General features: G+C 47.8%; 1 protein-coding gene across 9 annotated transcripts; it reads right to left on the reverse strand.

Annotated features, from left to right (window-relative positions):
• Positions 1-1,222: 1,222 nt before the first annotated feature.
• ZNF621 (zinc finger protein 621) lies at positions 1,223-16,401 on the reverse strand. 9 transcript variants are annotated; one of them, XM_078432460.2, is made up of 5 exons: positions 16,285-16,401; positions 14,640-14,725; positions 5,412-5,565; positions 4,729-4,833; positions 1,223-3,003 (listed from the first exon to the last, which is right to left on the reverse strand). In XM_078432460.2, the coding sequence occupies exons 1-5, from the start codon at positions 16,295-16,297 to the stop codon at positions 1,943-1,945; spliced, it is 1,419 nt and encodes a 472-aa protein (XP_078288586.1). In that variant the 5' UTR covers positions 16,298-16,401; the 3' UTR covers positions 1,223-1,942. The 9 variants fall into 9 exon arrangements, with proteins under 9 accessions (XP_078288586.1, XP_078288588.1, XP_078288592.1 ...); XM_078432462.2 differs by lacking the exon at positions 16,285-16,401 and adding an exon at positions 15,431-15,708; XM_078432466.2 differs by lacking the exon at positions 16,285-16,401 and adding an exon at positions 15,431-15,703 and having other exon boundaries at positions 5,412-5,538.
• Positions 16,402-17,024: the final 623 nt, after the last annotated feature.

The raw sequence follows: 17,024 nt of genomic DNA on the forward strand, positions 1-17,024 counted from the left end.
ACGCATCCAAGCCTGCAAACACTGCTCTGAGCACCACCTTTTGTCACATCCCAGACCCTGTGGTATACTGTTCTTACCATTGTTCAGTTCCTGATCGTTCCCAGCGGCCAGTTTGTGCTACCTTGAACCCAAGAGCTCCTCGGAGGGGAATTAACTTATAATACGAACATATTTCTTCATTACTTCAGCCAAGAAGCAAAAGCAAAAGGTAGCCAATGTCAACCCCTGCAAGCCTCTGGCAGGGGAGACTTCTAGAACGCCTCAGAGCCACCTCAGACATCTTTGCCTCTTTCTTTCTTTCTCTTTCTTTCTTTCTTTTCTTTTCTTTTCTTTCTTTTCTTCCTCTCTTTCTCTATTTCTTTCTTTCTTTCTCTCTCTCTTTCTCTATTTCTCTTTCTTTCCCTCTTTCTCTCTCTCTTTCTTTCTCTCCCTACTGGCCATATTTCAGTTGCTTTTCTCTCTTCTTCTAAACCAACACCACCTGCTCTGCTTTTAGAGGTCTCTCTGTCTCTCTCTCGAAGATCCACTGTGAAATCAGGCAGTCTCCCCCAAACCCTGTATCAACATATCAACCTCCAAACAGCCCACAGCCATTTTCTGCTTAGAGCATCTCTCTCAATGTATGTCTAGGCATCAGCTCAGATATCCAAAATTAGAACTTCTGGGAGTTAGGCTAGAAAATTACTCTTTTTACACCAGGTCATTCAGACACACGGTGAAGTTCAAGAGCCACTAATTTAAAGGTTCTTCTGTTAACTGCCGTGGAGAAACATCTAGGTAGCAAGAGCAACAGAAAAGAATAAAATGTATGACTGCTTCCATCAATGTTTAAGGAGTTACTTTAAATTAATGCTGATAATGCAGGACTCAAATTCTTTCTCCAGAAATTGCTTCATACAGGCCTTTGCAGCGTTGTAAAAGATCCCCATCAAGGCCAAAACTAAGAGCAATCCAAAATCTGCTTCACTGACCTATCACATAAGCCTAGCCACTGACCCATCACACGGCTCCCTCCACGTCTAACACATAACTTTAGAGGCTTATTCAGATTTCCCCCAAGTTGGCTTTACACCGATGCTACTGCTTTCATAATTCGTCAAATTCATATTTACAATTCATGCTATCTGGAGCACACAGACCGCAGAAGCCAAAGCTTGCAAACAGAAAACCAGAATGCCCACCGGGAAAAATGGACACAACACATGGAACGAAGATGAATAAATACCTTGGTGTATATTTACTCAGGAAAAGTTAAAAAGAAACATCTAGATCTCCAGAGCAAAACTACAGGGGAAAAAAAAACCGTTTTGTGTTTAAAGACATGATTGCTCTCAGTCACATAAATGATCGCTATTACTGCACACACACCGTTGTTTTCCACTGGTTATTTCACATGACCTTTTGCACAGACACAGGAGACGCTCAATGACCCGCGCCGAGGGCAACATAATCTCAATTCTGTTAATGGACCACCTTAGCCCGCTGAGCAATCTGCATTAATTCCCGAGTCCGCTGCTGGAAGCAGATCCCAGGGCTCTTCCCAGCCTGCCCCAAGTTCCTGGCAGCCTCCTGGCTTCCCCGGAGCTGCCTGGCTCCAATCACAATGACCTGGGGGGGGGGGGGGGGGGGCGGCGGGGGAGGGGCTCTCTCCCAGACACTAATGCAACAAAGTGTCCTACCAGCACTTCCAACATCAGCACCCCCACAGTGCAGATCCAGGCATTACTGTGAAAGCCTGAAAGAGACCAGTGCAAAAGCCAAGTGGTTACACTTTCTACCCGAGGAAAGATCTACAAACACAGTCTTTCAATATATATAGATTACAATGGAGTTTATGCCGAAACAACCGTAATGCATGTAAACAGAGAAAAAAAATACAAACAAAACAAGCGAGGCTGAAGATGTGCTGGGCCTAAGAGCCTCAAGGGAGCCGAGATAAAGCTCACGAGGGGTGTGGGGAAGGGGTCAGAATAACTGGGGAAGGCTTCACAGGGGGAGGAAGGCCCTGGAAGACACGCACTATTTGGACAGGTGAGGAAGGCATTCCGGATGCGGGCAGTAGCATGAACAAAGGCCCAGAGGTAGGGACGAGCACAGCATGTGGAAAGGTCAGTGAAGGCACGGCCACGGCTGGAGCAGAACACGGGCCCTGGAGAGGAACAGCAGATAAGGCTGAAGAGGGGCACTGGGGACTCCTCAGGGATGGCCCAAGAACCTTGACGGCCTTCTTCTCCACAGGGTGCAATTTCTGGTGCTGAACAAAACTGCCATACCATTTGAACGCTTTCCCACACACCTTGCATTCATAGGGCTTCTCTCCGGTGTGGACCCTCTGATGCTGGATGGAAGCTATCTTCTGAGTGAAGGCCTTGCCACACTCCTTACACTGGTAGGGCTTCTCCCCTGTGTGAATCCTCTGGTGGACGATAAAGAGTGACCTACAGCCGAAAGCTTTCCAACACTCTTTGCATTTATAGAGTTTCTCCCCAGTGTGCAATCTCTGATGCTGGAGATACGCTGCGCTCCTGCGGAAGGCCTTTCCACACTCCTTGCACTCGTACGGCTTCTCTCCGGTGTGGATCCTCTGATGCTGTGTCAAGGCCGTGTTGGAACTCAAACCTTTGCCGCACTCCTTGCATTCGTAGGGCCCCTCTCCGATGTGGTTTTTCTCATGGACAATACAGTCATAGCTGGACTTGAAGGCTTTGCCGCATTCCTTACATTTGAAGGGCTTCTCCCCGGTGTGACTCATCTGGTGCCGAATCAGCTTTGAGTTGTACCTGAAGATTTTCCCACATTCTTTACACTCATAGAACTTCATTCCCCCCCGAAGTATCAGATTCGGATTCAGGCTGAAAGTCTGCCATGTCGCCTTGCTTTTAAAGTCAAAGTGCTGGGAAACGTTTCTGAGAAGCCCTCCTCCTGGCATTCTGTGCCACTCTGCCTCTTCAGAGGCTTCCCGCTTTCCAGCCGGCTCTTCGTTCTTGATCCGGGACTCGCCACCTGCCCAAAGAAACCACACGTGTTCCTGGTTACCACACCGGAAGGGGAACAGGATCCAGGGCTCCCCGTGTTCTCTTGTGGAACGTGATTTTTAAAAATATTCTCACGAAATGGCTACAAGCACCCACACGGGAGGACAAGAGAGAAAAAGGAAAACAACAATGTATGGCTGGAGAAGCGATGACCCTGGAAACGGACCAGGAAGTGCCTCCTGTGAGGAAGGCTGGGAAGTGGCCTGAGGCAGGTGAAAGGGGCACGATGAGGGCTTCCAGAATGGACAGGAAGAAGGCAGCAGGTGGGAAAAGAGAGGAAACAGAATGGGAGAGGTAAGAGAGATCAGCAAGAAATGGAAATGTTTCAAAAGAGAAAGGGAGAGAGGGAGAGATGCCGAAGAGAGAAGGAAGTCAGGGCTCCCAGGGAGAGACGACGGCAGCTCCCGCACGACCAGAGGGCCAGCAGGCTGCAAACCAAACTCAAAAACACTGGAGCTCAACGTCCCACCTGGAAGCCAGGAAGCCACCCTAAATTCCAAATACTGGCCCAGTGATTTTTAAATATTCCACATAATATTCTGGGACAAAAGACTCTTTCAGAAAGTGCACTGGGACACAAATTGAACTGGAGAGCTGTAGGCCACAGGGGCATTTCTGCTAGAAGAACCACTGTTTACAAAATCACAGCCTAGGGGCGCCTGGGTGGCTCGGTCGGTTAAGCGTCCGACTTCGGCTCAGGTCACGATCTCGCGGTCCGTGAGTTCGAGCCCCGCGTCGGGTTCTGTGCTGACAGCTCAGAGCCTGGAGCCTGTTTCAGATTCTGTGTGTCCCTCTCTCTCTGCCCCTCCCCTGTTCATGCTCTGTCTCTCTGTCTCAAAAATAAATAAACGTTAAAAAAAAAAAAATTAAAAAAAAAAAAAACCAAAATCACAGCATAGATGAGAGAAGTGAGGCGTGGAAACTTCCTTCCAAAACAAAGAAAATCCAAGTAATCGAGAACTCCCAGGACCAGCGAGCGGTCTCAGGTAAATTTTAGTCTGTATGTGTTGGGTGGGGGTGTGTGGGTGTGGGTGTGCGTGTGTTGGGTGCAGTGGTTGGGAGCAGTCGTTGCCTTTCCCTCTACAGCTGTATGTGAGACAAATATAATGCAGACCTAACGATCATGACCTACACAAATTACAGGTGATTTAAATACTAAAAAGGAAAGTTAAGGCATTTTTTTTTTTTCATTGCTGAAGGCCTAAAAACAGAAGTCACAGCTGTGGCACAAATGATTCAGTGTGACCCACAGAATCATACTTTCCTTAAAGTATGGCTGAAATCTACTTCTTGGCATAAAATTGGCATACAGTTAAGTATTTCCATTGGTAAGGGAGAAAAGAAGTGGTTTAGGAGCTACTGGGTCACGGATTTTCTGTGGCAGGTCAGTGGCCATGCACTCCCAGGGACTGGTTTTCCCAGGTTGGGGCTGGAAACTGGGCAGAGGTCAGAGGGTGTGTGGAGCAGCGCCTTATAAAGGACAGGGAGCCACGTTCTCTGCTGCAGAAGAACCATTTCCAATAAACTGGGAAGGCAGGGGTGCCCGGTTGGCTCAGTCCGTGGGGCCTCTGACTCTTGATCCTAGGGTCATGAGTTTAAGTCCCACGTTGGGTGTGGAGCCTACTTAAAACAAATAACAAATGTAAAATAAACTGGGAAGGCAAAACCGAAACTGCTAGGTTGTCTTACTCACCTGGACAGATGCCTCTCAAAACCTCTGCTTCCCAGGGATCTGGGCCCCATGGCGCTTCCCCTCTCTCCAGGTGGGAGACCAGAACAGGTTTGGGGAATGGAAATGCTACTCCGGCAAGAAAAAGGACAAACAGGTTGAGAGTCGAAGGGAGACTTCCAGAGTTTTCCTGAGAACTCTCTTGGCCCACCCTACAACAGGTTGGGGGGGGGGGGGGGTGGGGGCAGGGGGAGAAGAATGAAATGCCCAGTGAGCCACCCGGGGGTCCTGCGGAAGGGCTCCACACTGTGCTCCAAGGTAAGGCCGAGGAGACAGCAATTCTCCTCAGGGAGAAACTGCAATCTCGCCCTGACCTAAACAAAGAGATGCCTTCAGGAAGAACACAGGCGCTGATATCCTGGGAGACTCCCCCACGGGCAGAAAACCGACATCCCCAGAACACTGGCAGCATGGAGGAACCAAGGGCTCACCTAGGACACAAGAGTCCCTTCGCTCAGGGCCCAGAACCACACCCTGCCCTGGGACATACAGGGAAGTCTGACTGCAACACGTGAGGGGACCAGGGATTTCTTCACCCGACATCTGCGGAAGCTCGTGACTGCAGAATTAACCTCAGGAGTTCAAAGCCCCAAAACATCGGAGGAAGATGCTGAAATATCACAAAGGACCACGGAGAGGGGCCTTACCCAGGGAAGCCATGTTCGTATAATTCTCCAGCATCACCTCGCGGTACAGGGCCCTCTGCATGGGGTCCAGGCTGGCCCACTGATTCTGGGTGAAGTACACGGCCACGTCCTCAAAGGTCACCGGCTCCTGAAACAACGTGTCCCCGGTCAAGCTCTAAGTGGGGGCAGAAGAGGGACCTGGGCTGCGGGGAGGCGGTGGACCTCCCAGGATCTGCAACTCTGAGCCGCATGGGAGGTCTGCTCTACCAAGAACAGCACCCGGCACCCCACAGGGGCAAGCCCTCAGCCACCGCTCCACTTCCAAAGGGAGCACCCCAACACTCTCCCCTCCGCACGGCTCTGGGGGCCCAAACTGTCCTCCCAATCTCGCAGCCTGGCAGTGGGGGCTCCCCGCCTGCTTAGGGCATCAACCCCCACGTTCCTGACTCCGTCCCTCTGTACCTCCCACCCTCTTGTACCCACAACCCTGCCACCCGCTTCTGTACACACCGGCCCCTGCCGGCCGCTGCCACTCACCCTGTCTCCACCCACCCAAACAAGCGCAGCCCACTTTTGTTCCCGGCACCCAGCGTCTCCTCAGCCTTCCCTGCCTTCCCGACTAGTGCCGAGAGGAGGCACACCTTAAAGCTATTTCCAGCATGTAATATACCCCCTTGGCTGGTCAGAAAGCTCTCTCGAAGGCAACCTGCAGCCTGCCTGTTCCGGCCTCTTCTCTGAACGCCCCCGTCTCCAGAGAAGGTCAGCAGTGCCCCCTCTCTGAGAAAGATTCATCCCCCAGTCTCGAGCTCCATCCCCATCTGCCAAGACGGCCGCTCTCTGCCTCCCCCTGCAGCCCCCGCCATCTCCCCAAGGATGAGGGGCATCGATTCTTGTTGATGAAGACCCTAGGCACCAGGCTCTTAGGTGGGTATCTTCAAAACATGTATTTCACTTCATCTGAAAACATCTATGTGAGGCAGGATTTATTAAGCCCATTTTCACGTGATGAGACGAAGGCTGAGAAAGATCAATGACTCTGCCCAACACCACACAGCCAGGAACTGGTTGAGCTGGGATTTCGGCCCAGATCGGACGGTCAAACAGCAAACCTGGGCTCTTCCCACACACCGAGCTGCCTCCCGTACTGGGCTCACGAGCCTCCCCTAAAACACGGCTCACCCCTGCTCCTCAGCATTACTGGTGCTGCCCCATCTTTGGAGAACAGCTTCTCAAACTCCTCACTCCCAACAGCGCCTGTCTACCCATCTCTACCATGCTCCCACCAAGCCACGGGGACTCCCTCCCCCAGTGTGGACAGAGGGGTTGTCTATTTTCAAACCCCACACGCCACCCTGCGAGCCAGAGCCTCTGAATCTCCCACACAGCCCGAGGGCCGTCCCTGATGGTGGCCACTGGCTCCTTTCTCTGCTTCCACAGTCAGGGTGTAGGGACCACAGAAACCAGACTCCCACGTTGGAGGAGGTTTCGTGACTTCTGTGCCCTCTCGCCTCGAATCCACCTCCAGGGAGACATGCGGGACCCTATGCAGTCAGCTTTGCTCTTTCAGCCACCAAAAACAGGACCACCTCCCCCGGGCGGCTCAGCGAAGCCCCTCTCTGTGCACCACCGTCTCTCCGGGCAGCAGCCTTGCGCTGGCATCAGGGCCAGGGAGAAGGGAAGGAGCCCTAACTGCTCTTGGAGGAAGCGGGAGGAAACGGATCCCAAGGATAAATGCTGGCCCTCTTGCTTTGGTGGCCACTCTACGCTGGGTCCTCATGAGGGTGTCCTTTTAAAACAACCAGAAGGAGGGAACCTGGTTCAAAAGGAGACACTGGAAGAACAACAAATGTGGACATTCTTCAAAGCAAGAGCTGGCCTTTAAACCGGGCGAGGACGAGGTCCGAAGGGCCCCCCAAATCCAAGCCCCAAATCCCCCCACTAGGCAGAACCATGATGGCCTGAAGTAGTCACGCTCACCGAGGCGGGAAGGCTTCTGAGGACAGCAAGCACAGGCTCGCAGGTGAACCGAAGTTCACCTCCGCTTACGGCAAGTCAAACCTCACCTCCTAACGCCTCCAGGGCTGGTCCCACAACTTCCTCCTCCCAGCCTGGCACCACCAATCTCTTCCTCCCCCACTGTCCTCTCCAGCTCCTACCACATAATCCCAGGGTTCCAGAATATGGGGAGGTGGGGGGGGGAACATGCCTAGAATTAGAGGAAAACATACTGCTTTAAGGTAGCTGGGTTACATATACGTTTTTTCTTCCTCCTGTGGATGGCCCCTATGTACCTCACCTTATTTTTCTCCACAGCCTTTCTCATCACCCAACAAACCATATTGTTCATGATCGATCCCTCTCCAGCAGAACGGAGGTCCATGAGGCAAGGACTCTGTTTTGCTCATCACCGGCTCGCTAATACACAGCACAGTGCCTGGCAGATACTGGATGCTTAATATGAATTTGCTAAAAGAATTTCAAAAATGGTTTGACCGTAAATAAAATTTTTTAAACTTATGAAGAGGGTCAGGAAACAGCAGCAAATACCACCATAAGTAAAATGCCAGAGCATATCCTGTAAAGTGGACGGATACCTTACCATGAGCTGCCCACAAACTGCGAGATCGTGACCTGAGCCAAAGTTGGAGGCTTAACCGACTGAGCCAACCAGGTGCCTCACAAATGGTAAATATTTAGAACTGACAAAATAACTCATTAAGTTATCTAGGGATAGGATAAGTAAACCAGAATCACTGGTCTTCCTAAATACCTTAGCAATTAGAAGATAAAATGGTGGGCAGCTGGCTGGCTCAGTCAGCGGAGCATGCGACTCTTGATCTCAGGGCTGTGAGTTCAAGCCCCGTGATGGATATACAGATTATTTAAAAATAAAATCCTTAGGAGGCGCCTGGGTGGCTCAGTCAGTTAAGCGGCCAACTTCAGCTCAGGTCATGATCTCACGGTCTGTGAGTTCGAGCCCCGCGTCAGGCTCTGTGCTGACAGCTCAGAGCCCAGAGCCTGCTTCGGATTCTGTGTCTCCCTCTCTCTCTGACCCTCCCCCATTCATGCTCTGTCTCTCTCTGTCTCAAAAATAAATAAATGTTTAAAAAATAAAATAAAATAAAATAAAATCCTTAGAAAAAAAAAAAAGAAGATAAAATGGAAGAACATAAGATGCCATTCATATACAAATGGCTAAGATTAGACCTAACAAAAATGTGCAAGACCAAGATAAAGAGAACTGAAAGTAAATAAAGGAGAAACAGTGCTTCCAAAGGGGAAGAATCAAATTTATGAACAAGTCAATTATGTCCAATAATTAATTAATTGGACAATTATGTCCAATTGTGCCTAGGAATTCAATAACATCCACTCTCCCACCAAAAAAAATCAATGACATCTGTGCAGAGAAAAGAGGTCATTTAAAGTCATCTGAGGGACACCTATCTGGCACAGTTCATAGAGCGTGTGACTCTTGACCTCAGGGCTGTGAGTTCAAGCCCATGTTGGGTGTAGAGCCTAATTTTAAAAATAATAATAGGGACACCTGGGTGGCTTGGTGAGTTGGGCATCCAACTTCGGCTCAGGTCATGATCTCCCGGTCCGTGGGTTCGGGCCCCACATTGGGCCCTGTGCTGACAGCACGGAGCCTGGAGCCTGCTTCGGATTCTGTGTCTCCCTCTCTCTCTGCCCCTCCTCCTGTTCATTCTCTGTCTCTCTCTGTCTCTCAAAAATAAATAAATGTTAAAAAAAAATTTTTTTTAATAATAAGAAGAAGAATAAAGTCATCTGGAAAAGTAAATGTAGAAGACTACCCAAAACATTTTGAAGAAAAGAAGTTTCAAAGGAAAAGATGAGCAGGAATTAAACCTTACGTTAAAAAGCCAATACCTCAGATTTATCCTTCCTCTTTCGAAGCCAAATATTCATCAAAGAACAACTGAGTTAAACTATCACTGTTAAACAATTTTCAGCTTTTCTCAGTTGCACTGTAGGATGTACATAAGCAGTAAGTGTATTTAGGTTAATACAGTCAAATTCTATTCAATGTTGCTTTTTTACCACATTACGCTGAACCCTGGATACACATTTAAAGATGTGGTTTTTTCGGTAAAACTCAATATGGGAGCTGTGTCTACAGTTAAAAGGGAAGCATTTGGCATGTTTGTTAATTCTAGTTTCATTTAATGACTTCTTAGGCATGTAAATTTAAGTTTTTAAATTAATGGGGAAAATCTGAGATGCAATACCGATACTTTTGGATTTCTGTCTTAGTGTTTATACGAAATTCTGAGACCTTGATTTAGATCTTTTATTGTACTGTGATTTCCTTTTCTTTTTTTTTTTCAAGTTTGTTTATTTATTTCGAGAGAGACAGCATGAGCGGGGCAGCGGGGTGGGGGGGGCGCGGAGAGAGAGAGAGAGAGAGAGAGAGAGAGAGAGAGAGAATCCCAAGCAGGCTCCACACTGTTAGTGCAGAGCCTGACACGGGGCTTGAACTCACAAAACTTTAAGATCATGACCTGAGCCCAAACCGAGAGTCGGGCGCTTAACCAACTGAGCCACCCAGGCACCCAAATCTTCCTTTTAAACACTGAAAGAAAGGGGCACCTGAGTGGCTCAGTCGGTTAAGCATCCGACTCTTGATTTCAGCTCAGGTCATGATCTCACGGTTCTTGGATCGAGCAGCATGTCAGGCTCTGCCTTGACAACATGAGCCTACTTGGGATTCTCTCGCTCTCCCTCTGCCCCTCCCCAACTCACACACTCTCTCCTTCACCCTCCCAAAATAGATAAACTTTAGAAAGATAAAAAAAATAAATGAAAGAAAAAATAGGGTAATACTATAAGAAAGTGAGAAAATAGGCCGACAGGGAGAAAATAGCTGAAAAGGCCAGAAGTATACAAACAACTCTTAAATCTCAAAGGTTAACAAACAACCCCATTACAAAATGTGCAAGAGACCAGAAGAGACACCTCGCAGAGATATACAGATGGCGCAGAGGTATATGAAGAGATGCTCTACCTCATATGTCAACAGGAAAATGTGCATTAAAACACGGAGATACCATTAGACACCTAGAGCAACGGCCAAAATCTAGAACACTGAAAACACCAAATGCTGGAGAGGACGGGGAGCAAAAGGAACTCTCATTCACGGCCGGTGGGAGTGCAAAATGGTACAGACGCTTTGGAAGGCAGTTTGGCAGTTTCTTACAAAACTAAACATGCTCTTGCCATATGATCCAGCAATCACGCTCCTGGGGATCTTCCCAAATGAGTTGAAAACTTCTATCTGCACACAGACGTTTACAGCAGCTTTAGTCACAACTGTCAAAACTTAGAAGCAACCAAGATGTCCTTCAGTAGGCGAATGGATAAAACGTAGTACATCCAGGCTATGGGATGTTATTCAGCACTAAAAAGAATAGTTCTATCAAGCCGTGAAAAGTCATAGAAGAAACTTAAACGCATATAACGAAGTGAAAGAAACCAATCTGCGAAAGCTACATACTGTAGGATTCCAACTACATAACATTCTGGCAAAGACAAAACTATGGAGACAGTAAAAACATCAATGGTTGCCAGGGAGATAGGGATGAACAGGTACAGCACAGAGGATTCTTAGAACCTTGAAACTACCCTGTATGATACTATAATGATGGATACATGTCATACATTTTTAACCCATGGAATGTTCTGCACCAAGAGTGAACCCTAATGTAAACTGTGGACTTTGGGTGACTGTGATGTGTCAAGGTATGTTCATCATTGTAACAAAAGTACCACTCTGGTGGGGCAATGTTGATTATGAGGAGGCTAAGAATAGCCAAAGCAATCCTGAGAAAGAAAAACAAAGCTGAAGGTATCACAATTCCAGATTTCAAGATACACTACAAAGTTGTAGTAATCAAAACAGTGTGGTACTGGTACAAAATAGACACATAGACCAATGGAGAATAGAGTCCAGAAATAAATCCACAGTTATATTAATTAATCTGTAACAAAGGAGGCAACAGTATACAATGGTGAAAAGATAGTATCTTCAATGAATTCAGGCTGGATTAAAGACCTAAACGAGAGACCTGAAACCATAAAAGCCCTTGAAGAGAACACAGGCAGTAATTTCTGACACCAGCCACAGCAACATTTTTCTAGATGTGTCTTCTAAGGGAAACAAAAACAAAAATAAACTACTGGGACTACACCAAAATAAAAAGCTTTTGCACAGCAAAGAAAACCATCAACAAAACAAAAAGACGACCTATTGAACGGGAGAAGATATTTACAAATGATATATCCATTAAAAGGTTAATATCCAAAATATATAAAGAACTTATACAACTCAACACCAAAAAAGAACAAAAAAAAAAAAAAAAATCTGATTAAAAAATGGGCAGAGGACCTGAATAGACATTTCTCCAAAGACCACCTACAGAGAGCCAACAGACACATGAAAAGATGCTCAACATTACTCATCAGGGGTGCCTGGGTGGCTCAGTCGGCTGAGCGTCCGACTTCAGCTCAGGTCATGATCTCGCCACTCGTGGGTTCGAGCCCCTCGTCGGGCTCTACGCTGACAGCTCAGAGCCTGGAGCCTGCTTCGGATTCTGTGTCTCCCTCTCTCTCTGCCCCTCCCCTGTTCATGCTTTGTCTCTCTCTCAAAAATAAATAAAAATTAAAAATTAAAAAACAAAAACCAAAAACATTACTCATCATCAGGATCTGCAAATGGAAACCACAATGAGATATCACCTTACATGTGTGAGAATGGCTAAAACCAAAAGGATAAGAAATAACAAGTGTTGGCGAGGATATGGAGAAAAAGGAACTCTTGTGCACTGGGTGCAGCCACTGTGGAAAACAATATGGAAGTTCCTCAAAAAATAAACATAGAATACCATATGATCCAATGATTTCAGTACTGGGTATTTACCCAAAGGAAACAGTAACACTAATTCAAAAAAAAAATTGGGGAACCCCTATGTTACGGCAGCATTATTTAAATAGCCACAATATGGAAGCAACCTAAGTGTCCATCAATAGACAAACAGATAAGGAAGATGTGAGATACACACACACACACACACACACACACACACACACACACACGTACGCACACTGAAATATTATGCAGACATAAAAACAGATGAGATCGTGCCATCTGAAACAACATGAATGGAGACAGAGGGTATTATGCTAAGTGAAATAAATCAGACTGAGAAAGACAAATGCTATACGATTTCACTCATGTGGAATCTAAAAAAATGATAAACAAAAAGAATCAGATCTATAAATACAGAGAACTAATGGTTGCAGAGGTGGGGAGTTGGACAAAGTGGGTGAGGGGAGAGTGGGAGACACAGTCTTGCATTTATGGAATGAATAAGTCACAGGAATAAGAGATACAGCATAATGAATACAGTGAATGACATTGTAACAATGTTACATGGTGACAGATGGTAATTACGCTTGTGGTGGGCATAGCATAATGTATCAACTTGTCAAATCACTATGTTGTACACTTCAATTAAGGTGACACTGTGTGTCAATTTACACTCAAAAAAATTTCTTAAGGGAGCCTAGCTGGCTCAGTCGGTAGAGCATGCAACTCTTGATCTTGAGGTCATGAGTTTGAGCCCCACATTGGGGGCAGAGTTTACTTAAGCAATCAATCAATCTATCTATCTATCGATCTATATACATATTTAAAGATAACGAGCTATCCTATGCATCTATGGAGGCAAGGGGTATATAGAAACTGTGCTTTCTAGTCCATTTTACTATAAACCCAAAACTTCTCTAAAAATAAAGTCTATTTTAAAAAAAAAAGACAATATTTATCTCTTATCTGGACAATATGTTTTTGTTTTGTTTTGTTTTTTTTAATTTTGAAAGAGAGAGAGACAGAGCATGAGCAGGGGAGGGGCAGAGAGAGAAAGGGAGAGAGAGAATCCCAAGCAGGCTCTGCACTATCAGGGCAGAGCCCGATGCAGGCTTGATCTCACAAACCAGGGGATCATGAGCTAAGCAGAAACCAAGAGTCGGACGCTTAACTGACCGAGCCACCCAGGCGTCCCAGACTACAGTATGCTTCTAACTGATTCATACCCTTCTACAACCAACTCACCAATAGTACTGGGGAAAAAAAAAAAATTTTTTTTTAAGTAATCAACATGGGGTTTTGAACTCACAACCCTGAAAATCAAGGGTTGCAAGCTCAACTGACTGAGCCAGCCAACTGCCCCTGGAAAATCTTTTTAATAAATAAATCCAACCATCTCACCTACCCTGCTTAAAAATCCTTTAGTGCCTTCCCACTGAACTCAGAATAAAAACCAAAGTCTTTACAGATGAGCCTACCTCTCCAGCCTCACAGTGAACTACTTTCTCTGATCTCTCCCTGTTTCTAGAGTACACCCAGCTTTCTCCCTGACTTCAGGGCCTTTGCCATCCTTTTCTCCAGAAAGCTCCTCTTTAGCTGTCTCCTCAGTAGTTTCCAAAACTGTTTCCATCTCATCCTTGAGATCTCAACCTCATGTTACCTCCTCCATGAGGGCTTCCCTGACTATTACCTTGAGAGGGAGCTTCTTTGGGGCTCCTCAAACTAGAAAAGGCAAGTGCATAGGAATCACCTGAAGAGCTTGTTACAACAGATTCCTGGCCCCACTCACCCTCCTCCCCAGTCTGATCCTGGGTCTAGGGCAGGGGCGTGAGAATTTGCGATTCTAATGACTTCCCAGGTGATGTAGACTACACTTTCGAAGCACCGTACTTTAGCAACATGTAATTACTGATTTAAAGACTGTCTATTTTGCCAGCAGTATCTTCTGAGAAAAGGAAACTTGTCTGTGTTACCCAATATTGTGTCCCTAGCATTTATAAAGTGCCTGTGGAAGGAACAATGCTGGTTTCTCTGGGATACCTCTATGGTCTGTGGGACAATCTTTTCAATAGAGAATTTCTTGGATGTCAGCAGGCAAGTTATATGTGCACCACATGACCTGTTTTTCCACCTTCAGAGAGAACTTCTTACCTTGGGTGCCTCTTTTCCCACTTAACCCTACACAATCCAAACTCATCACTCATACACAAAACTCTGATTTCCTCCACCACTATTTACAGCCAGAGCGGTGGAGATAAATTTAAGGAGGAAATCATAGCGTGGCCAAGTCGGACCTTCTCGGTCCCTTCCTGATTACCGGACAGCTAATGTGATTTTAAAAGACTGAAAGAAGCTCAGCTCACCTGAGGCCAAGTTGTTTGGTGCATGGCTGATGTCCCCTGGTTTCGAGCACTGTCTTCTTGATTTGGAAAAGCAAGAACCTTAGGAGCTAAGAGAAGAAGAGCCGTGAGTGCAATGGACCCTGTCCTGCAACACCCACAGCGGCCTACAGCCTTCCCAGTCTCCTTTCCAGCACTGGTAGGAGACTCTATCAGACCCCCTTGTGGCCGATGGCCTCAACAACCTCATGAATTGCTCTGGTGCTCAGGACAATTCTCCATCTGCCTGCTCAGTCCATGAACGTTCCTGAGACCATTCACACGAAATGGACTGAGGGATCCAAGACGAATCCTATCCCTACGGTGTTCGGTCTGAACAAACCTAAAAGCGCGCTTACAGGAACCATGACGTTGCCCCTAAAGCGGAGCCGATGGAGAGGAGAAGGGACAGAGATGGCAAGATGCGGATTAACAGTAAAATAAATACTCGGTGTTCCAGTGGCCGATGCTGACCGGAGACCCGAGCGGGATCTCCGCCCAGGGAATCAGACACCCCCAAACAGAAACGTCAGTAGAGGGCGCGGGAGGCTGTTGGGCCAAATTCTTTGGGACAGAAAAGAGGATCACGCTTCGGTGAGCACGGGGCTGGACCAGGGCTCTAGAAGGCCGCGCAGCCACCTCGGGCGGCTTCTGCGAGGCCGGGACGCCGGAGCTCCGCGTCAGGGAGCGGGGTGAGCCGACACCGGGCCCGACTTTAGGGGAGGGGGGCGCTGACGAGCCGCCAGGAAAAGCGATTAAGCCGGGGCCGGGCGGACCTGGCACGTAGAACTCGCCGGAGCCCACGCTCTCCCCCTCGGAACACCGAAAAGCTGGCAGCTGCAAGCCGACGCGGAAGTGGGCGCGAGCGCCCAGGGCCGCTCTAGGCCTCGCGGAGGCAGCCCATCTCGGTGGTCTTCGCGGCCCGGCCCACGTGACTCGCCCCGCCCCGCCCCGCCCCGCGGAAGAGGCGGAGCTGCGGGCTGGCCCCGGCCGGAGAGTTCTTTGCCTGGGTCTTACTCCCGCCCTAACCGCGTTAACGTCCTCCTGGCTCGTGGGCCGCGCGGCTCCGGTGCCGCCTCTCGGCCCACGTGGGGTCCCAGTTAACGGAATGCCCGGCAGTTGTCGGCCGGCTTTACTCCGAGGCTCACCTGGGCCGTGATGGTATGGGGAGGCTGGCTCCGGGTGTCCCCTCTTAAAGGCCCAAGCTGGGCCGCCCTTAGGCAGACTTTGGTTTCCATCCGCCCGTTTAAAGCTCTCTCTCTTCCTGGGCCTGCACGTGTGGGGGTACCTTTTAGGACAGACTCATTTACCTACCAAAATAATGGTGACTAAGGTTGCCAGGCATCCTCTGTATACAGGGCATGTCCTATATTAAATGATGTTCTTCTGTGTTGGCTTAAATGCCTTCTGCTTAGCTTCTCCAAATTTACCAACAAATCTGGAGTTTAGAGCTATTTTTATCACCCAGTAACTGGCACTTACATAATTTCAATGTAAACATTGGCTGAAAAAAAAAAAGAAATCATACCTTCCACAAATAGTCTCTCCTGCAGGTTTGGCTTAGTGAAGCTAAAAAAAAGAACTGAGAATTAACAGATTAAAATTACGTTTTTCATATTCAAGTAATTACCGTTAATCTGCATAACTTTGGTTCAGTGCACATGCTCTGCAAATCATCCAATGACCGCCTCACTTGGGTGGTTCCCCGTTGCTGCTGAAAGTTAGCAAATCAATGGCAGCCCAAGCTTCTAACCATGAGCCAATCGGTGGCAAACACCCGTGAACGTCGGCCAATCAGTGCCCTTAATACAATGACCAAGCTTTTGAAATCACTGGGTAGCCGTTCTCCAGTGACCACTACGGTTCCCAAAGTCAACAGACCTTTACTTTGATGTTTCTGTTGAACACATTTTCTGACACGCGCCGCCTCCCACTGGCGGGAGTTGGCCTCCCACTGCTAGGAAATAGAAGGATCCTGGATGTCTGGCTCTATCACAGGACTTTCTACTCCTTTTGTTACCAAACCCAAGCTTTGGCTGCCTGTTGTCTGGAGGAAAGGAATGTGAGCTTTTTTTCAGAAGGCCCGCAATCTGGGAAGAAGGCAGGCTTTTGTCCCCAGACCCAGGTTTCTGCCTGGCCCAGGGGGTCTTTAAGAGGTTTGGGGTAGTTAATCAGCGAAGGGAGTGCAGTGGCCTCTAGCATTTCTTGATAACGTGCTGACTTGAAGATGCCAGCTACAAACATTTTCAGTGCTCAAGGGTTGTGCGTGGGGGTCTGGTTCTTGTTTCATGATGCGCTGGAGTGCTCTATTCTTTCCGCAAAGGAGGGCAAGGTCCACAGATACAAAGGGAGGTTGGTAAAATCATTTGT

The sequence above is a fragment of the Panthera onca genome, chromosome C2, assembly GCF_046562875.1.
Source record: "Panthera onca isolate mPanOnc1 chromosome C2, mPanOnc1 haplotype 2, whole genome shotgun sequence".
NCBI lineage: Eukaryota > Metazoa > Chordata > Mammalia > Carnivora > Felidae > Panthera > Panthera onca.

Coding starts and splice junctions, on each gene's coding strand:
- ZNF621 (XM_078432459.2), bottom strand. CDS start 15,022: ATGGTTCCTGTAAGCGCGCTTTTAG. Junction 14,726..14,997: donor TCCTGTAAGCGCGCTTTTAG/GTTTGTTCAGAC, acceptor TTCTTCTCTTAG/CTCCTAAGGTTCTTGCTTTT. Junction 4,834..5,411: donor TACGAACATGGCTTCCCTGG/GTAAGGCCCCTC, acceptor TTGCCGGAGTAG/CATTTCCATTCCCCAAACCT.